This window comes from Zingiber officinale, chromosome 1A (genome assembly GCF_018446385.1).
Source record: "Zingiber officinale cultivar Zhangliang chromosome 1A, Zo_v1.1, whole genome shotgun sequence".
NCBI classification, from domain to species: domain Eukaryota; kingdom Viridiplantae; phylum Streptophyta; class Magnoliopsida; order Zingiberales; family Zingiberaceae; genus Zingiber; species Zingiber officinale.
The window spans coordinates 19,482,326-19,505,535 of NC_055987.1; the positions used below are offsets into that span (position 1 = coordinate 19,482,326).

Consider the following 23,210-nt stretch of genomic DNA (forward strand, 5'->3'; position numbering starts at 1 on the left):
CAAAACACATAGCTATGTGTTTTCCCATCATTGGGAAAGCTAATATACAAGTCATGTGCATTAAGCCCAAGGAACATGGTGGGATATTGGTTTTGAAAATGTTTTGAAAATGATTTTGGAAAACCTTGGTGAAGGCTATCTTTTGATAGTAATCACCATTGAATAGTTAGACACAAACTTGAAGAAAACACTAAAGTTTTTGCAAGTTTTCAAGTTTGTGTCAATCTTTGAAAATATGAATTATTTTCTTAGAAAACTATTTTTCCATCATAAAGTATACCCTAAATAATGTCTACACAAATTTTTATGATTTTTGGAATTTTGTAGATTTTTCTAGGGGTTTCTGAAATTCACTGAAAGTGAATTTCAGAAATATCAGGACCTCAATCGATCACCCGATCGATTAAAGGGTCTCAATCGATCGGGCGATCAATTGAGAGAAAGATTCTCGCAATAGAAGCCATCTGGATCGATCCACCGATCGATCCAACACTCCTGAATCGATTAGTGGATCGATTCAGAATGGTCCGATCGATTGGGACCCAACTCCAATCGATCGAAGTTGCTGATTTGGGCTGGTAAAGCCTGATTTCAGCATTTTTGAACCATGGTTAGTCAAGGTAACCATTCCAAACCATTAAAAATACATTTCTATACATAAAAAGGGTGTTTTCGTATTGAAAACAAGGATGGATTGGTTAAGGAAGACTAAATTGAAGTTTAGGTTGAGGTTTGTTTCAATATTAAATTTTTGAACCTCAAAACTTCTAAATTTTGGGTCTCCTAAAGGTTTAGGGATTCCAAGTCATTGTTGGTGCAATGACAGAAGGTACGACCATGTCTTTAGGGGGAGTTACTCTTTAAAGACATGAAAATTATTTTTCATACACCTTGGGAGGTGGTTAACCTTCTTTTAGAGAAAATGCTCAAGGTTGGGCATTGAAATTAATGGGGAGTGGATAGCCTCATTGTTTAAGTGGAGTTTGCTCATGGATTAGCATTTGATAAAAAAATGAAGGGTATGAGACCTTCATTTGGGTTATTCAAGTGGTTAATGCTCAAGGGTGAGCATTGATGATAATGAATGGTATGTGATCTTTATTATCGTGTTGATCACAACGAGTGAAGTTGTGAACAACGATAAGCAACTCTTCAGGGGGAGAGGTTGTGGTTGATGTGTGCCCAAAGATGGAGGCATGTTTATGATGTGTGCCAATAGGGGGAGAATGCATGGTTAAGTTAGGCCTTCAGTACCTAAAGGGGGAGTTTGTCCTCTAGAAAAGGAGAAAAATTGAGGGAACCATCATTCAGATATTGGCATGAAGAGAGTTAAGGCTATGGGATTAGCCTAATTTCCTAACTTAATAAGTGGTATTGTCAAACATCAAAAAGGGGGAGATTGTTGGTGCAATATTCCCTAGGTCAAGGTTGACCTGTTTGACTAGGCTTGAAGTGAGTCAAGCTCGAGTCTTGATGATTTGGTTTCGATGTTTGACAATACTTGTAGACAACACATGAACATTGCAGGTGCAATTGTTCATGTGGGGAGATTGTGAAGTAGAGTCAAGTAGGTCAAGGTTGACTGGATACTTGACTGAAAATCCTAGTGAGTGAAGCTAGGGGAAAGTCCTGGTGAGTGAAGCCAGGCAGATGAGAAGACCTAGTGAGTGAAGCTAGGCAGAAGGGAAATCCTGGTGAGTGAAGTCAGGCACGGGGAAATCCAGATGGGTCAAGGTTGACCAGACATCTGGTGAAAGTCCAAGTAGGTCAAAGGGATTAACCGGATACTTGGCAAGAGTAGAAAAGTCCAAGTGGGTCAAAGGAATTGACCAGACACTTGGTGAGAGAGTCCTAGCTGGTCAAGGGTGACCGGATGCTAGGTTTTATGTACCAACAAGTCATGGTTAACTGGATGTTGGTTTAGGGGGCTTTGGACTTGCTTTTGGCCAAAAACCAATATCTGGATTGATCAGTCGATTGATCCAGCAGATCTGGATTGATCAGCCGATTTATCCAACAGATCTAGATCGATCAGTCGATCGATTGGATCATGCCCAATCGATCAGCTGATCGATCGGGTGAGTCCACCTTTGGATCGATCCGTGGATCGATTCAGAGGTCCCAATCGATCGGTGGATCGATTGGGAGCTGCTGTTGCCGATCGATCCAAGCTATTCTAGAGAGCACAGAGGCACTCTGGATCGATCGGTTGATCGATCCAAAGCCTCCCGATCGATTGGGAGCAATCCAATCGATCGGGATCCGACTGGCATCGAACTTCCGAGAGCTCACACGATTCATCTCCGATCTTCACCCACGACTCAACAGCTCAGATCGCCAGTTCTTGAAGATTCTTGGAGGTTCTTCCAAGTCAAGAGGCGGATCAAAAGCAAGAAGAGAAGTTAGGGTTAGGGTTTATTGTAAGCTTTTGCTTGTATTTTATATCCTTTCCTTTCTTCTTGTATTGAGAGTTTGTAAAGGCTTCTCCACCTTCGGTAGTTACCGTAGAGGAGTGTGTTTCATAGTGGAGGGTGCGTGAGTGTGTGGATCCTTGGATTAGTCGCCTCTTGTGAGGTGGATACCAAGTAAAATCTATTTGTTAGCGTTGTATTGTGTTTCTTGTACATTTCCGCTGCACATCTTTGAAGAAACAAGCAACGCCAACCACGAAGCACGCGACGAGCTATTCACCCCCCCCTCTAGCTACTTTTCGGTCCCAACAAGTGGTATCAGAGCGAGGCCACTCTTCACCGAAATCATCGTCGAAAGGGGCAAACAAAACAAGCAAAGCTAAAGGGTGAAGAAGTTGGAGCAAATTCATCAAAGTCAAAGAATTCAAGAAGCTCAACTTCAAGATGCAATTCCAAGATGGACTTGGATTTGACACAAGGGTGGCTCCACCGTACACATCTACTAGCTTTGATCTTTGGAAATCAAGGATTGAAAACTTCTTAATGGTGGAGATAGAGCAATGGTTTGCTCTAATGGAAGGCTTCAAGACTCCAAGAAATTCAAAGGGCAAAGTCCTCAAGAAAAGCAATTGGTGCCAAGAGCAAATCCAAAGATGTGAGGCCAATGATAAAGTGACCAAGCTTTTGATCAATCTATTGTCTAGCCACATTCTTGGAAAAATTGGAGAGTTCAAGGATGCCAAGGAGCTTTGGAGCAAATTGGCATCAATCCATGAGATCCCTTCCACTGTACCGAATCAAGAGGAATCCAAAGAGGGCGACTCATTGGATCAAGACCAAGAGGAGGACTCCGAAATTGAGAGATGCTCAACTTCTGAAGAAGAAGTCCAAGAAGAAGCTTCATCTTCAAAGGGATGCAATGAAGAGGGCAAGGAGGGAGCATACTCCTTGTTCCATGTACAAGATGAAGATGAAGAAACCTCCACCTCTAGGATTGAGGGGGAGCAACTTTTGGTGACACCGGATCAAGTAGAAGGAGAAGTCTCCACATCCGGGTCAAGAAGATAAGAGGATGAAGAAGCTTCCACCTCCACAAATCAAGACATATCTATTGGAGGAGAATCATCATCGGATCAAGAGGAAGCCTCCGCATCCGGATCCAAAGGAGAAGAAGCCACCCCTACACAAGAAGGTATAAATAATTCATTTAATAATAAAAATCATATCATATGCTTTGAATGTAGGGAACATGGGCATTATAAGAGAAAATGTCCTAAATTGGTCAAGAAGAAGGGTCAAGTGGCACAAAAGGGCAAGGAGAAGCCTAAGGAGACCACTCTCAGAACAAAGAAGAGCAAGGAGCACATTGTGTGCTTCTCTTGCAATCAAAAGGGGCATTACCGAAGTCAATGCCCTAAGGGGAAGAAGGTGGTCAAGGATTAAGGAGGAAGCACAATTCAATGGGGAGCCTCCAAGGTAAAAAGGAAGGTATCGTTCATTGAACCTACCCCCTTTAATAATGGTAAAAAGCATGATAGTTCTAATCTATATCATTTTAATGCTATTTACCATGAAAATAGAAGGCATGATAAGATTAAGGAAAATCATGTAGCTTATCATGCTAAAACCTCTCAACCTAGGCCTAGAAAGGTAGATAGGAATTTAGGCAAGAACCCTAAGGATTCTAGGTATTTGCCTAAGAAGAAGAAAAATCAAGGTTTTAGTGAAAAACCTAAGGTGGAAGAATTATGGAAGGAAAATCAAGTCTTGAGGTCAAGACTTGACAAATTAGAGAGGACTCTTCGAAAAATAACAAATATGACACAAGGGTCCAAGAGTCAAAATCTAGGTTTAGGACAACAAGGGTCATCCAAGGGCCATAGAGGTTTGGGATACAAACCTAAAACCAAAAAGGATGTACCTACTTATCATAGAGTTCCATATAGTTATGGAATAAACCCTAGGTCTAGTAGTCAAGTAAAGAATACTAGGGAGGTCATCCCTAAAAGTATCTTTGCAACGACAAACGTGACTAAGACTTCTAAGAAATCTAAGAAAGTCACAAACAAGGTCACAAGGGAAGCAATCCCTAGAGTTGACCTAGAAAAGGTGACCAAGGCTTCTAAGAAGCCAAACAAAGTCACTAAGCTAGGAAGGTATCTAGGGAAGTTATCCCTAGTGAATACCTAGAGCATCCAAGGAACACCAATAGGTTTTGGGTTCCTAGGAGCATCTTCTCTACCCCATAGATGGGTTAGAGAGTGTCAACTCTAAAAAGAAGGGTAGTTAACCCAAGTTTGAAGAAATTGACACTCAAGGAGCATTTTCAAGGTTATTATCAACCTTTGAAAAATGAAATGGATTTATGATTTACTCTTTGAAAGAGTAAAATGTGTCAAATTTGAGAAGTTGTGGTTTTATATTAAAAGGGCACATATTGGAAAATCATAAGAACTACCAAGTTGGGATTTTGGTATGTTCTTAGGAAATTAAAGACAATTTGAGCCTTAATTTAAAGTGTTACTCCTGTGGAAAAATGAAATATGCCAACACTTGAGGAATATGCTTAATTTCAATTGACATTAATTAATCAAGAGAATTAGAAATGCTAATTTAGGTTTTGGCACTTTCTTGAAGCACTTTGGGCAATCTAGGGTTTAAGTTTTAGGATTAGCTAAGATTAGGGATACTTAGATAGATAATCTAGGTATTTTATTTATGCTAAATCTTGCCATGATTGTTTGCTCATCTTATGCCATGACATCATATTTAGTTTTGTATTTTGCATTCATGACTTCCTATGAAAAAAAATACAAAAATACCATGTCATGACATACATACGTCATGTAGTTATAGGAATTTTTCTTTTGAAAGCTATTTCGTTTTGATGTTTGTCATAACATTCTCATGTATTATGTTTATTTCCTTAAAATTAAGGACAAATGAGATTTATAAACAAGTGGAATCAACAAGTAACATCCTTGGTGGATGTTTACCACTCAAAATGCCTAAATAGATATGCATGATCCCTAGATTAGGGCAAAACCAATATTTACATCTCACAAAGACCTATAAGATGACTTGTATGTGTTTTAGTGCACATTAGATACAAGTGAGATGTAAGGATGATAAACAAAACTCAAGATATTGATTTAGTGCATTCTTTTAAGTTTTAAATTCATCAAAACACATAGTTATGTGTTTTTCCATCATTGGGAAAGCTAATGTACAAGTCATGTGCATTAAGCCCAAAGAACATGGTGGGATATTGGTTTTGAAAATATTTTTAAAATGATTTTGGAAAACATTGGTGAAGGCTATCTTTTGATAGTAATCACCATTGAATAGTTAGACACAAACTTGAAGAAAACACTAAAGTTTTTGCAAGTTTTCAAGTTTGTGTCAATCTTTGAAAATATGAATTATTTTCTTAGAAAACTATTTTTCCATGATAAAGTATACCCTAAATAATGTCTACACAAATTTTTACGATTTTTGGAGTTTTGTAGATTTTTCTAGGGGTTTCTGAAATTCACTGAAAGTGAATTTCAGAAATATCAGGACCTCAATCGATCACCCGATCGATTGAATGGTCTCAATTGATCGGGCGATCGATTGAGAGCAAGCTTCTCGCAACAGAAGTCGTCTAGATCGATCCACCGATCGATCCAACACTCCCTGAATCGATTAGTGGATCGATTCAGAATGGTCCGATCGATTGGGACCCAACTCCAATCGATCGAAGTTGCTGATTTGGGCTGGTAAAGCCTGATTTCAGCATTTTTGAACCATGGTTAGTCGAGGTAACCATTCCACACCCTTAAAAATATATTTGTATACATAAAAAGGGTGTTTTCGTACTAAAAACAAGGATGGATTGGTTAAGGAAGACTAAATTGAAGTTTAGGTTGAGGTTTGTTTCAATATTAAATTTTTGAACCTCAAAACTTCTAAATTTTGGGTCTCCTAAAGGTTTAGGGATTCCAAGTCATTGTTGGTGCAATGACAGAAGGTACGACAATGTCTTTAGGGGGAGTTACTTTTTAAGGATATGAAAATTATTTTTCATACACCTTGGGAGGTGGTTAACCTTCTTTTAGAGAAAATGCTCAAGGTTGGGCATTGAAATTAATGGGGAGTGGATATCCTCATTGTTTAAGTGGAGTTTGCTCATGGATGAGCATTTGATAAAAAATGAAGGTTATGAGACCTTCATTTGGGTTATTTAAGTGGTTAATGCTCAAGGGTGAGCATTGATGATAATGAAGGGTATACGATCTTTATTATCGTGTTGATAACAACGAGTGAAGTTGTGAACAACGATAAACAACTCTTTATGGGGAGAGGTTGTGGTTGATGTGTGCCCAAAGATTGAGGCATGTTTATGATGTGTGCCAATAGGGGGAGAATGCATGGTTAAGTTAGGCCTTCAGTACCTAAAGGGGGAGTTTGCCCTCTAGAAAAGGAGAAAAATTGAGGGAACCATCATTCAGATATTGGCATTAAGGGAGTTGAGGCTATGGGATTAGCCTAATTTCCTAACTTAACAAGTGGTATTGTCAAACATCAAAAAGGGGGAGATTGTTGGTGCAATATTCCCTAGGTCAAGGTTGACCTGTTTGACTAGGCTTGAAGTGAGTCAAGCTCGAGTCTTGATGTTTTGTTTTCGATGTTTGACAATACTTGTAGACAACACATGAACATTGCAGGTGCAATTGTTCATGTGGGGAGATTGTGAAGGAAGTCCTGGTGAGTGAAGCCAGGCAGATGAGAAGACCTAGTGAGTGAAGCTAGGCAGAAGGGAAATCCTGGTGAGTGAAGTCAAGTGAAAGTCCTAGTGAGTAAAGCTAGGCAGAAGGGAAGTCTTGGTGAGTGAAGCCAGGCACGGGGAAATCTAGATGGGTCAAGGTTGACCAGACATCTGGTGAAAGTCCAAGTAGGTCAATGGAATTGACCGGATACTTAGCAAGAGGAGAAAAGTCCAAGTGGGTCAAAGGGATTGACCAGACACTTGGTGAGAGAGTCCTAGCTGGTCAAGGGTGACCGGATGCTAGGTTTTATATACCAACAAGTCATGGTTAACTGGATGTTGGTTTAGGGGGTTTTGGACTTGCTTTTGGGCAAAAACCAATATCTCGATTGATCAGCCGATTGATCCAGTAGATCTGGATTGATCAGTCGATTGATCCAGTAGATCTGGATCGATCAGCTGATCGATCCAGCAGATCTGGATCGATCAGCCGATCGATTGAATCATGCTCAATCGATCAACTGATCGATCGAGTGAGTCTCCACGAATAGAACCCCTTTGGATCGATCCGTGGATCGATCCAGAGGTCCCAATCGATCAGTGGATCGATTGGGAGCTGCTGTTTGTGCGCGATAAGCCCTGGATCGATCAGTGGATCGATTGGGAGCTGCTTTTTGTGCGCGATAAGCCCTGGATCGATCAACCGATCGATCTAGGCTATTCCAAAGAGCACAGAGGCACTCTGGATCGATCGGTTGATCGATCCAAAGCCTCCCCGATCGATTGGGAGCAATCCAATCGATCGGGATCCGACCGTTGACGTCGTATTTAGCTACAGGCGAGCGTTTCCTTCAGTAGAGCTCACACGATTCATCTCCGATCTTCACCTGCGACTCCACAGCTCTCTCTCAAGTTCAGATCGCCAGTTCTTGAAGATTCTTGGAGGTTCTTCCAAGTCAAGAGGCGGATCAAAAGCAAGAAGAGAAGTTAGGGTTAGGGTTTATTGTAAGCTTTTGCTTGTATTTCATATCATTTCCTTTCTTCTTGTATTGAGAGTTTGTAAAGGCTTCTCCGCCTTCGGTAGTTACCGTAGAGGAGTGTGTTTCATAATGGAGGGTGCGTGAGTGTGTGGATCCTTGGATTAGTCACCTCTTGCGAGGTGGATACCAAGTAAAATCTATTTGTTAGCGTTGTATTATGTTTCTTGTACATTTCCGCTGCACATCTTTGAAGAAACAAGCAATGCCAACCACGAAGCACGCGATGAGCTATTCACCCCCGCTCTAGCTACTTTTCGGTCCCAACAGTTATACCATATTTTATCAACTTTAGTGGATATGATGTAACAGAGGTTTAATGGGGATCAACAAAACAAGCAAGAGAGTCAGAAGGACAAGAAACAAGATCAGAGCATGCTCACTATGACCTTCTATAAATTGTTCTCCTTCGTAGACTCCACAAATTACGTCTTGATGTTGTTGGGTTCACTTGGTGTCATAGGGAATGGAGTTTCTCTATCACTTATGATGGTGCTCTTCGTAAATTTGATCCAGTCATTTGGAGGAGCTTCAAACGAACATGATGTGCTTCATCGAGTCTCCAAGGTATGTGCATTACAATCACGTTTTTAGCATTCTATTCCACGATTGGTTCCTTAAAAATACTTAACAATTAAAGAATGAAGTTTGTTACAAAAAGAATATTGATAGTCATGGATCTGATTGCATACAAGTAGCACTAGAATTTTTCTACCTAGCAATTGGAGCATATATTGCATCTTTTCTTGGTACGAATATTTACTTGACTCCCCATTAGACCTCTATTACATCATATCCACCAAAGTTGACAAAATATAGTATCACAATCTCAACCAAACTCAAAAGAAAATAAGAATTATTAAAAGACAATCTCTACCATGAGATAAATCAAGCCCAATGTGGGCTTGATATGAACCATATCAGGCACATGGTTCATATCAGGGCCACGTTAGGTTGTTTTAGTTGATTTTTCCTATAACATTTTAACACCTCCGAAGAAGTTAAAATAATACAATAGATGACACTGTTGGACTTCTTACAGCCTCAGAAATCCACAGAACTTGAAATGGATCCAATCTAAGGTCTCTAGGTCTATCAGTGGATTTTGATCAAAATCTACTAATAAACCTAGAGACCTCAGATTGCACCAATTTTAGTTTTTGTGGATTTATGAGGTTGCAAGGAGTTTAAATATATTATCTATTATTTATTTCAACTTCTCAGAGTTGCTAAAATATAATAAGGAAGAATCTACAAAAATCTCCACGTTGGGCCTGATGTGATTCCATATCAGGCCCAATGTTAGGCTTGATGTGATTCTATATCAAGCCCAACATGAAGATTTTTTTCGATTCTTCAATATTATATTTTAACACATATGAGAAACTAAAATAAATAATAGATAATATATTTGAACTCCTTACTATCTCAGAAATCTACAGGAACTAAAATAGATGCAATCAGAACTGTCTAGGTCCATCAGTGGGCTTCGGTCAAAACTCACTGATAAACCTAGATATCTCATATTACACCTATTTTAATTCTTATAGATTTATGAGATTGCAAGGAGTTCAAATATGCTATCAATTATTTATTTCGACTTCTCGGGGGTGTTAAAATATAATAAGAAAGAATATGTAAAAATCTCCTCGTTGGGCCTGATATAGGATCATATCAGGCCCAACGTGGAGAAGCTGAAATAAACAATGGATAGCATATTTGAACTCATTGCAATCTCATAAATCCATAGGAACTAAAATTAGTATAATTTGAGGTCTCTAAATCCATCAGTGGGTTTCAGTCAAAATCCACTAATAGACCTAGAGAACTCAGATTGGACCCATTTCAAGTCCTATGGATTTCTGAGGCTGCAAGGAATCCAACAATACCGTCCATTACATATTTTAACTTCTCTAGAGATGTTAAAATTGTTAGGACCCTTAGCGACCGATTAGAGGGAGGGTGAATAGCCCCTACACAAATCAAGCAAAAGAAAACATTTCTCGAACAAATACCTGAATTAAAAGAACACTTGCATAAGAATAATAAAAGAGACTAAAAAGAAAAGCGACACAGTAGGTTTACTTGATTAAAACCAGGGAAGTTGTTAATCCAAGGCGAAGTCACACTAATTTCTCCTTCAGGCGGAGAAGCCTCTTTACAGCAATGAACGCACAAAAACAGAAAGCTAAACAGAAAACTGAACGAGCACAAGTGTTGTTTCTCTTTTTTTTTTTTTTTTTTGGTTATTGTTAGCTTCTGGGAGCAGGACTGCTTATATAGCCTTGCTCGGAGTGTCTGGAATGGTTCCACACGACTGGAATGGGATAATATTTTATCCCTGATGCAACGGTACGTGCCACGTTGAATTTGGCTAAGTTTCAGATTTTGGGCGCCCCAGACTGGTTAGGGCACCCCGAGCCCCAGAAGTCAGCCTTTTGTTAACTTTTGGTCAAGGCCTCCTTCTTCGGTTCCGCTCACCTCAGTCCAGGTCTTCCGCTCTGGCTCCACTCGCTTGGGTGATTTCGGCCATCCAGAATAGGGCTTACCCAAACCCAACTTCCGGTCTTCTCCTCGAGCAATCTTCCGCTCCGGCTTCTCGTCCCTCGGAATTGCAGCATGCTTCCTTCTTGTCCACTAGCGTACTCTTCCACATCTTTTCGTCCCTCGAACGCACCGATCCCGTCTGCTTTCTCCCGTGCCAACTTTCTCGCTAGTTGTGTCTTTTGCTCCTCGAGCAATATTCCGCTCCGGCTTCTCGTCCCTCGAAAACACTACACGCTCTCTTCTCGTCCGTCCACATACTCTTCCGCAGCACCTCATCCCTCAGACGCACCGAGCCCATCGGCTCTCTCCCATGTCATCCTTCTCGCTAGCTGCGTCTTTTGCTCGACTTCCTGTGCCCCTAAGTTCCTGCACACTTAGACACAAGGTTAAACACAATATGACATAACTTAACTTATTTGATCACATCAAAACTACCTTGGGTACCAACAAAAATATTATAAAAAAATCTGCTAAAACAACCTAACATGGCACTGATATGAACCGTGGGCCTGATATGATTCCATATTAGGCCCACATTGGGCTTGATTTATCCCATGGTGGAGATTATCTTTTAATAATTCTTATTTTCTTTTAAGTTTGGTTGAGATTATTATACCATATTTTGTCAACTTTAGTGGATATGATGTAACAGAGGTTTAATGGGGAGTCAAGTAAATATTCGTACCAAGAAAAGATCTAATGTCTGCTCTAATTGTTAGGTAGAAAGATTCCAGTGCTACCTGTATGCAATCAGATCTATGGCTATCAATATTCTTTTTCCAACAAACTTCATTCTTTAACTATTAAATATTTTTGAGGAACCAATCGTGGAATAGAATGCTAAAAAGGTGATCATAATGTACATACCTTGGAGACTTGATGAAGCACATCTTGTCCGTTTAAAGCTCCTCCAAAGGATTGGATCAAATTTTTGAAGAGCACCATCATAAGTGATAGAGAAACTTCATTCCCTGCTACACCAAGCGAACCCAACAACATCAAGACGTAATTTGTGGAGTCTATGAAGGAGAACAATTTGTAGAATGGCATAGTGAGTCTGCTCTGATCTTGTTTCTTGTCCTTTCGACTCTCTTGCTTGTTTTATTGCTCCCCGTTAAACCTCTATTACATCATATCCACTAAAGTTGACAAAATATGATACAACAATCTTAACTAAACTTTAAAAAAAACAAGAATTATCTAAAAGATAACCTCCACCATGAGATAAATCATGCCCAACGTGGGCCTAATATGAACCATATTAGGCCTATGGTTCATATCAGACCCACATTGGGCTATTTTAGCTGATTCTTTTAACAATATTTCAACACTTCTGAAGTAGCTGAAATATGCAATGAACTCTGAAATGAGTCTAATCTGAGATCTCTAGGTCCATCAATGGATTTTAGTCAAAATTCATTGATAGACTTAGAGACCTTAGATTGGACCATTTCAGATTCTATGGATTTTTTAGATTGCATAGAGTTCAACCATGTCGTCCATTGCATATTTCAATTTCTCCGAAAGTTCTAAAATGTTATCGAAAGGCATACGTTAAACTCTAACCCCATGGGTCTGATATGGAATCATATCAAGTTCATATTATGCTTGCATGCATGTATCGTAAAGAGAGAGAGGAAAGAAAAGAAAGGATACGTGCATGGTAGAGAGGAAAGAGAAAAGAAATTGTATGCATGAGAAAGAGGAAAGAGAAGAGACAAATGATTAAGGGGTAGAATGGAAAGAGTGGAAAAATAAGTGCGTCATTTGATAAATATCAAAATATAGTACATTTTTTGATCAATTTATAAATCTGAGTACATCTTTTGATAAATTATATACAATAAAATCCCGTTATCCCTTTCTACATTTCCATTCACATTTCTAACTGTAATATTATATTTGATAGAAGTAATATGAAATCTATCGCAGCTAAACAAAATGTCATTTCTTAAAACTACTTATTTAGAGAAATGAGTCATTTTCATTAAAAAAAATGAAATTAAATTATCTCCATGCCATTTTATTTCACACTACCAAACACTTCACACTACCAAACACAATCACTTAAATTTGTTTTAGTATATTATACAAGTTACACAAGTTTAAATAGGTTTAACTTATCAAACAAAAATAATGGAAGAAATTTCCCTCAATACTCTTACCTAAACTTTACTCAAAATATCCCATTTTTTTCTATACAAATATCATGGAATAAGAAGGAAAAATAAATAAATAAAGTCCTAAACGATATACATCAGCAAAGCCAAGTATGCCTACCTCATCACCAAAACCAACTATGCCTACTATCTACAACCTTCATATTTGTAGCCACCAAAGGCATCTCCCCGTAAATTTTAGCAAACAAATTGAGACAATGAGTTCTTCTCTGGCTATGTCCTCCCAAACTGCTAATGCCACTCGATCCAATCTCAAATATTCTCCCTGCAAAAGCATAGACTTATCCATCAAATACTGTAAATTAAATAAAGAAATAACTTCATCATCAACCTTGCTCCTCACCTTTCACCCATATTGGCGGAGCACCCGTTGCGTTTGCAGATAGAAATGACATTGCAATGTCTTCACAGTTTCTGCAATTTTATCAGTCAAGATATTTAACACAGACCTTGGGTACCATAAGAACAAGTAGCAATTTTATGTTTCTGACCTGTATTTGGTGACATACTGTCTGATGGATTCAGGCATGTGGTTTGTGTAAAGATCAAGGTACTTCTTGTGGAAGAATGCAGCCTTGGAGAGCACCATGCTGTAAGTGCCGGTCCACCACACTGACCACCACCCTCCGTACTTGTAATACTCTCTGTCGCGGTTCCTCTGCGCCGATAAACAGATGAGTCTGGTGGATCAGAAAACGAATAGGCATGGGTGAGTTAAAGAAGTGGTACCATCTCATTGTCCAGCCAATGCATCCGGGGAACGAAGCCAACCATGGCGGTGGGGGCGCTCTGCCAGACGCTGAAAGCCAAGTCCATGGAAGCGCAAGGAAAGAGGACGTCGTCGTCGATGGAAAAGACAGCGTCAGTCTTCAAGTCCTTGATGTCCCTGAACCTGTTGTTCAAGCTATCTGCCTCGTTCAGATCGAACTTGAGATCGACGGCCCCATCGCAGTTCTTGGAATTCTGCTGCGCCGCTTGGCGCAGCGACTCGCGCAGAGAATCCGAAGGCCGATCGGGCTCGCTCCACACGATGTGGATGGATTCCACGCCGTCGCAGGAGGAATAGTGACTCACAGATTGCTTGAGGAGGTCATTTCTTTTCCAAGTGTTGATCAAAACAGTGTAGCCACTCCTGTAAAAAGAAATGGTTTAATAGGGATGAGTTCTATCTCTCTTTTAAGTTTTTTTTTTGGGAAAAATTTTTCTTGCCCTGCTCTGGAACACCGTATGTAATTTTGCATTTATAAAACAGAGTATGTAGCTTAAAATTTTGAGAAATTCTTCCGTCTCTGGTTTTTTAGCCTTGATTAGGAAGAGAAACTGCGAGCGACATGAACAAAGATTAAATTTTTTGTCAAATAATCTTTGTTCATTTACATTCAATAAATGATCCGACCAACGTCTAGGTAGTAACAGATATAATCAAGCATGTTGGACAAAAAAATTTTAGAAAATATTCAGAATTAGGTATGCGCTTTAATTTCAAATGGTACGATCTTTGGATTATTCCACAACTTTGGATGTGTCATGGAAGGTTTAAAATACACTTATTGAACAAGAGCACATGGTCAGAAAAAAAAAGCTCTGTTTTTTTTTTACGTATAGAATTAATTAACGCTTTGCTTTCTTTTGTTCAACGAATCATGTGAGAAGGAAGGAAAAGCATTTGTGATCACCGATAGATCGAATACATTGAAAAATAATGATAAAATTTGTATTTAAAGATTAAATAAGAATCAGAGAGGATTAGAAGTATCAAATTTAAGTTTAACAGCTTCAACTTGAAAAATAAATAAATTTAATAGCGATTGAAGTTTCGGAGATTAGAACGCACCCGGAAGGCGGCGGCGACGTTTCGTAGCGGGGGAGTCGGCGCCTCTGGCCAGCGACGACAAAGAGCAGCAGGAGGACGAAGAGGAAGAAGGAGAGGGTCCATGAAGGGAACGCCCGGAACTTTGTCTGACGGAACTTGAGTGGCGCTCTCCGGCCGCCGACACCGGAGGAGGGGAGCAGAGGACTGCCTCCGCCGCTGCCGACGCCGCTGCCACCTCCTCTCATCACCTGCAGGAAACTTGGGACGGCGTTGAGGTGGAACAGAGAGGACGAGCTAGATTCGACGCTTTGTTGACAACCCACGCCGTTTATATAATTAGTTCTCAAGCCTCGCATTTAGGCCGCTGCTTGCTTCCGCCATTTCTCTTCCTGTCGGTTGTTTTCCATTGACTCGTTCATGCTCCAGGTTAATAGAGTTAATTCGATCATATTCTATTTATTTTGTGTATCAATTATTTATTTCTAGATGTACTTTCACAATAGAATTCAACTATACAATTAAATGGTGAGATACCAGAAGGTAAGATAGGGAAGGTTAGATAGTGGATATTTAAAATAAAATATTTCTTAAGCATTTAATAAAGTTATCTCAATTTATAACCCGTTAAGCAATTGATTATCTAGATCACATGCACATATGATCCTTTCATATAATTGAGTTGGGTCCGGTTTAATTCGCTTCGATCGATTAGGTCCACTCCGATGGTATAACTATGATATTTTTGTTGGTAAAAATAGAGAAAGGAAAAGAAGGTATTGCTTTGAAATAAACAACCCACAAGAATTAGAAATTAAAAATTTCTACAGTCGTCGTAATAAGTTTCTAATTCCTCCAGAATATGAATCAAATTAACACTAATTAGGTAGCCATTGACGAGCAAAGCTTAACCGTGTCAAATTAATTTGAAATCGGACAAAGATTAAAAAAAACTAATTAATTAAGGCCAAATCTTGGCCTTCAGTCAAAAAAAAAAAAAAGGATTCTACGTCCGTATGTTCTTTGTGTACTGTGTGGTCAAAGAAAGCGAGAGGTGACATCTTAAACCAGCCAGTCTTCCAACTTGAAGGGAAGGTAGAGGGGTGGAAATTTCGACTCCGCTTCAGATCAATTTGATCTCGAACGATTTCCACCGATGACCAATCTAAATTTAATTGAGTTGGTCAGAAGTCAGACCTTCTAGATTCGAGGAGTTTGGATTTCAGTCTCTTTTTTATATTTTTTTTTGTTAGTTTCACTCCAATTTTTCTTCGCGAGATAAATAAATGGGACGAAAGAGTGTCCTCCGATTTTGATCCCACGTCAGTATTGTATTTATTTAAAACGTAAACTATTCAACTATAATTGAAAGGAATAAGAATAGAATAATGCTTAGCAGAATCATATCTGAAGTCCGATCGTTCTCTCTCTTTCCGGAAAGTATCGATTTCCTCTTTGGCTGTCTACGTCTGGAATAGGATTCAATGACTTCCCGGTGCGGGCTAACGACAAACAATCTTTTTCCTTTGAAGCAAAATCAGAGTTTAAGTTCCGTGCTTCATCGTGCAATCGCATTTCATTGGCTCATTGATCGAAAATTGTGTCGATGTTACAATAACTTCTTGGGACAGAAGACGAATGAAGGAAGTTTTGTTGGCTGTTTGCGCATTGAGGAGAATATATAGAGCCGATGGGATTTCTCAAATAGTAATGAAAATTGTCAAATTCTGTCAATCTGGCTGAACCTGACTCTGCACATTCGGCAAGTTTACATACGAGTAACTGATTAATGTTTTAAGATCGAACGGAGTCAGTGTTACTTACTGTCCTCGTTTTGAACGGACTAAATGTCATTCCTAACGTCAAAACAACGGCGTTGACCGACGGTGGCTTCGTATCACATTCGAAGGATGAGATAATGATAATCTACTCTCGAGACCAATAATTAGACGTGATTTAAAATTGTTTTTTCTGAAATTGTTCGTTTGAAGCTGCTTAATTACTTAAAGACTATAATAGGTTTTCACTGGATACCGACAGATCACCCCAAACCGGACCCCAATCGGATCATTGGATTCTTACCAAATGGCAGCCAAAATATCAGCCAGAATCCGGCCGCAATCATGGCTGCTAGTGTCGCGGCCGGATCGTGGCCACTAGCATCACAATTGGATCGTGGTCAATTGCGGTCAGATTCCGACTGCAATCCGACTGTGAATCAACCGGGGTTCAGCAACGACCGAATTCTGATCGTGATCGCATCAGATTATGACTGAAATCTAGCTGTGATCTCCCCTACGTTCACCTTTCCCCAGGCTATAGTTTAGGTTGGGCCAGGCGGCCGAAGACAGCTAGTGGTGGACAGGCGACAAGCCGGCCAGGCCCTGAGCGGGCAAGCATCCTGCGGCAGATGGGCATCCGGTGGCAGGCAGGCACGAGGCGCGCGGGCAGGAGTCTGGCGTCGCGCGATGAGGATGGATTCAGCGAGGAAAAGTTCCTTGTACAAAAATAAAAAGGAAAACAATGACGCGGTGAGAAAATTTTGATTTTAGAAAAAAAAAATTACGCAAACAAGTTTGTAGCGTTCCGCAATAACTGTTCCGCAGCGGAATAGTTCTCATAAAGTGAGTCAGGAAGCTCAGGTGGGCATCCGGGCGCTCAGACATGTGAGGAGCGCCCAGGATTATGTAGGGTAATGATGTGTGTGTATATATATATATATCCTAGTCAAGCTTGTTTAACTCAAGGTGAACTCAGATTAAGTTGGATTGATCCTCCCAAGTCCATCCCCAGATCTCGCTTTTCTTAATCTTTTACTCTTTTCCTTTTATCTAACTTGACTTGAGTATTTGAGAGGCTAAACTAAGGTATGCTATTCTTGCCTAAGATTGCCAATGAACGAGCCATTAGTAAGTTATCTTCTATATTGATGAAGTTGTCAAACGACAAGGAAGACCAGTTGCCAGGGAGTGCCCATGAAACCTAAGAGAAAGAGAGACAAGGAGAGAGGAGAGTGTTAGAATGGAGGTTGGAGTATCCTAGTTCATCCACTCCAACACTCAAGTAAGTATATGAAGAGGAAGGGTGAGAAGTTGAACATTATTAGAATAGTGAGATGCGATGATTGATCAAAAGTTTGTATGTGTGCTAACCCACTCCTTCTCTCTCCTTGTCTCTCTTTCTCTCAACCTTTGTGGACACTCCCTAGCGATTGGTCCTTCTTGACGTTCGACGACTTCGTCAATATAGAGGACAACTCACTAGTGGCACATTCATAAACGATCTCAAACAAGAATAAATTAATGTCGTTTGTGGGAATACTGAGTTAAGACTTGAATTGAGACGTTGAAATGGATGACATTGAAAGACCTTCCGTCATCACCATGACATAGGACTTTAATAGTTATAGCCAAGGTACAAGAGGCATTGTGGAAGCAGCAAATGTCAAACCCTTCACCTTCAAAGATACCCACGGCATTAGCCGATGTGCCTCGAGCTCCTAACAGGAGGCCATTACGATCGACTGAAATCCCTCAAGCTCTGATCCCAACTCCCACTATAACGTCCATGAGACACAAGTAGTCTCTTGAGTCTTTGGCAGGAGAAACGCCTCCTCGAGACCCTCTTCGAGGTAAAGGACCTGCCACAACTAAAGTGAAAAACTTTGGAGGTACTTCCTTTTCCAAGAATGTCCTTGAAGATGAATTGTCACATCATTTTCGATCGTTTTAGTTCAATGAGTACATAGGATTAACCAACTCAAAAGATCACTTGTGTAGATTAAAAAATACAGCTTTGTTGCATCAGTATACTGATGACATTAAGTATTGAGTCTTCTCGATAATACTTTCTATCTCAGCTCAAAAATGATTCAATTGACTACTTGCTTCCTCCATTTGGTCTTTCGAAGATTTGAAGATTACTTTCTTACATCATTTCGCCAATAGCAGAAGGTACCATAAACCCCCACTTAACTTGTTCACCCTTAAGCAGAAGCCGAAGGAAACCTTGAAAGAATATATTCAATGATTTAATAAAGTCACTTTAGACGTTCGCTAGACTATTTCAAAAGTACTAGTCAACACTTTCTCCCAGGGGTTGGTGGAAGAGGATTTCTTTCAGTCCCTAGTGAAGAATCCTTTGACAAATTTTGATAGCTTCTTGGGCCAAGCAGACAAGTATGTTAATGTGGAGGAAACCCAATTCGCCAGAAGAAAATAAAGAAATACTCCAACTTCGACAATCACTCATTTAGAGTGCTAATATTTCCAACCAAATATTATGTTGGGCCTATCTTGGTCGGTTGGTCAAGCCGACAGTATATTGAAAATACCTTCTGTTGAATCTGTCTCGACCGATCGTTCAAGCCGACCGTATATATATTAGGAATACCTTCTATTGAGCATGTGTTTATGCTTGGGCGTGTTGGTTGCTACTGGGAATATCGAACCGGTTCTCCTGTATACAAATTTTTTACAAGTCCTGAACCATTCCTAACAACCTATTGTGTTCTTTAGAAATTAAATTTGGAATCGTAAACGGAACTTAACATTATTGATTCCAAATTCAACTTATCTGTTCTTAGTAGTTTAGACTTGGATCGTAAACGATGCTTAACATTATTGATCCAAATCCACCCATGTTACAAATTCAATTAAATATTAATTTCAGATATTGGCTTCCAGGTTAAACATGACGAGGCACTAGGCCTTCTTGGGTATGGGAGCATCCACTACTTTCTAGTCAAAGCCTTTCAACGAAATTTAATATTTAATTTCCTTATAGTAGCCCTAGGATTAATCAAAAAGAACAATCGAATCATAAATTTGAAAAACAAAAGAAACACAAAATCAAAAACATAAATTCGATAACCTACATTCATTAACCTCTTGTGTTTGGTATTTCAAGATCTAAATAAAAGGATGAACTAGTTATGATGTGAAAATTAATAACTAGTTATACCTTTTATATCTTATAGACCTCATGATCTTCTGTCGTATTTCTCTTCTTATCTCGGACGTCGTGTGGGACGACGATCTACCGAGATGAGAATCCACCCAAGCTTCCTTCTTCTCCAAGTAAGTTTCGGCCACCGCAAGAACTCCAAGAGAAGATGAGGTTCGGCCACCACCACCAAGTTTCAAGGGATGCTAGAAACAAAGCCTCCTTTCTCTACTTCTTCTCCAAGCAAAATCCGGCTACCAAGGACTCCCCAAGAGTTGATGCCGCCGGCCACCAAAGAAGAAGAAAAGGAGATGAAGAAGGATGAGGGCCGCCCATCACCAAGGAGGAGAGGAATAATAGAAGTATTGTTATAAGGTGAGGCACCTCTACCCTCTCTTTTATATTTCTTGGTCTTGGCAAATAAGGAAAGTTTTAATAAAAACTTCCTTATTTTTCTTGCCATTGTAAAGGAAAATTTAACTAATTAAAAATCCTTTTCTCTATTAAAGTGGGCGGCCATATCTAATCCTCCAAGGAAGGAAAGTTTTAAACACAAAATTAAAACTTCTTAATTTGTTTCCAGAAATTTTTAAATAAAAATTTCTCTTTTAAAAATTACCTTCATGGTTGGTTATAAAAGGAAACTTTTATAAATTAAAATCTCTCTATTAAAACATGTGAATGATTTCAAAAAGGAAAGTTTTCTCAAAATTAAAATCTTCCTTTCAATTTACAAATGAGGAAAGATATCAAATCTTTTCTCTTAATCTTTTGTAGAAACTATAAAAGGAAAAATTTAATTTTAAAATTCTCTTTTTAAAATCATGAGGATGGTTACAAAAAAGGAAAGTTTTATCAAAAATTAAAATCTTCCTTTTAACTACAAATAAGGAAAGGTATCAAACCTTTTTCTTAATCTTTTGTAAAAAACAATAAAAGGAAAGATTTAAATTTTAAACTCTCTTTTAAAACCATGGCTTCCACATAAGAAAAGATTTTAAAAAAATAAAATCCTTTTATTTTAATGTGGCCGGCCATACCAATCTTGGGTTCAAGCTAGGGCCGACCACCTTTTTAAACCATCTCACCTTGGTTTAGCCGACCCTAGATTGGGCTCCAAGCTAGGCTTGGTCAGCCACCTTAAGGTGGGAAAGAAGGTGGGTATGGGTGGTATAACACTTTATAAATAAGTGGTTACGACAGGGACCGAGAGGAGGAATTGGTTTTGGTCTCCTGATGAACTTGAGCTTCCCGTGTTCGCCCTGAACACCCAACTCGAGTTCATCAATAATATCTAATTCCACTAAAGAGTTATTATTGAACTACCTCACCAATCCCATATTACTATATGAACTTCTTCTTATCATGAGTGTGTTAGTCTCCTTGTATTTAAGATATAAAATGTCCACTAATTAAATGAGTTACTGACAACTCATTTAATTAATATCTAGCTCCAAGAGTAGTACCACTCAACTTCATCGTCATGTCGGATTAAGTCCACTTGCAGGGTTTATATGACAACCCTTATGAGCTCCTCTTGGGGGCATTATCAACCTAGATTACTAGGACACAGTTTCCTTCTATAATCAATAACACACGCTATAAATAATATCATTTCCCAACTTATCGGATCTCTTGATCTATTGAACTAAATCTCACCCATTGATAAGTCAAAGAAATAAATACTAGATATATGTGCTTGTTATTATATCAGGATTAAGAGCAGACACTTCCATAATAATAAATGTCTTGTTCTTTTATTCAGTTAGTATAAAAAGAACTTACCTTAAATGATCCTGCTCAATACACTCAGAGTATACTAGTGTAATTTTATAGTTAAGATAAACTAATATCAAATTACACTACGACTATTCCAATGGTTTGTTCCTTTCCATCTTAGTCGTGAGCTACTGTCTATAATTTATAAGGAATTGATAACATGATCTTCTGTGTGTGACACTACACACTATGTTATCTACAATATAAATTAATTGAACAACTACACTTCGCATACAAATGTAGACATTTAACCATTGTGATTCTTTATTTCAAAATAAATGTTTACAAAAAGCTAGGCTTTTAGTATACACTCTACCAGGGCGGGCTTTGCCCGACCAAGCATATGTGAGCACGTGGATGCTCGCTCGGCCTGTAGTCGGCCGGTAATATATTGAGAACCATATATAAGGCTAAATGTCTTTATGCTCGGACGAGCTTTTCCTGGCAGAGTATATATATGAGCACGTTGGTGCTCGCTTGGCTTGCAGTTGGCCCGTAATATGTTGAGAACCATATATAAGGCTAAGTGCCTTTATGCTCGGGCGGACTTTTCCCAACCGAGCATATATGAGCACGTGGGTGTTCGCTCGGCCTACGATCGATCGATAATATGTTGAGAATCATATATAAGGCTAAATGCCTTTATGCTCGGACAGACTTTTCTTGGTCAAGTATATATGAGCATGTGGGTGCTCGCGCGGCCTGCGGTCGACCGGTAATATGTTGAAAATCATATATAAGGATAAATGCCTTTGTGCGGTTGACTGCGGTTGACTGATAATATGCTGAAAATCATATATAAGGCTAAATACCTTTATGCTCAGGTGGACTTTTCCCGGCCGAGTATATATGAGCACGTGGGTGCTCGCTTGGCTTGAGGTCGACCGATAATTTGTTGAAAATCATATATACGACTAAATACCTTTATGCTCGGGCGGACTTTTCCCGACCGAGCATATATACTCAATTTTCACTAGAGAGACATTTAGCCTTTAAATGCCTTTATGCTAGGGCGGACTAGAATCGAGTATATTTTCTATTAAATTGAGCACGATTTTTTCCTATTTAATATAATTACTCCTAAATTCAGTATCATTTAAAGAAAATCTGATATATTTTCACTCAATTGAGTATCATTTAAAGAAAATCTAATATATTTTTTTATCCAATGTGGAAAAAGAATCGTACTCAATTTCATAGAAAATATACTAAAAAAGTATAATTTCTTTTAAAGTCAGTACTTTATATTAGAATCGAGTATATTTTCCATTAAAATTAACCCTCATATTTTTAGGTAGAAATAGTATAAAACGAGTATAATTCCTATTAAATTCAGTATTAAATTGAGCACGACTTTTCCTGCTTAATAAAATTTCTCCTAAATTCAACACCATTACCATTTAAAGAAAATATAGTATATTTTTCATTCAATTCAGTACGTACCATTTAAAAAAAATCTAGTATATTTTTCATTCAATTAAGGTGAAAAAGAATCGTGCTCAATTTGATAGAAAATTTAATGTACTGAATTTAAAAGGAATTATACTGATTTTTAAATTTTTTATATCTAAAAATATCATAAGTAAATAGGTAAATATAATTAATTAGAGAGTGAAAACAAAGATTTATACGAATGATGACCTTTACAAAAATAATTTAATAAAAATATTTTTCTAATTTTTATTAAAATAATTTAATTATATATAATATATATTATATATACATATTAAAATTGGCCCATCACCTCCGATG

The 23,210-nt window shown here is 38.7% G+C and overlaps 1 protein-coding gene across 1 annotated transcript; it reads right to left on the reverse strand.

The window, feature by feature from the left end:
* Positions 1–12,796: 12,796 nt before the first annotated feature.
* Positions 12,797–15,146, reverse strand: LOC122020151 (glycosylinositol phosphorylceramide mannosyl transferase 1-like). The gene is made up of 5 exons (XM_042577936.1): positions 14,760–15,146; positions 13,655–14,057; positions 13,417–13,583; positions 13,269–13,339; positions 12,797–13,190 (listed from the first exon to the last, which is right to left on the reverse strand). Exons 1-5 carry the CDS (start codon positions 15,092–15,094, stop codon positions 13,030–13,032), a joined length of 1,137 nt encoding a protein of 378 aa, XP_042433870.1. The 5' UTR covers positions 15,095–15,146; the 3' UTR covers positions 12,797–13,029.
* Between the last annotated feature and the right edge of the window lie 8,064 nt (positions 15,147–23,210).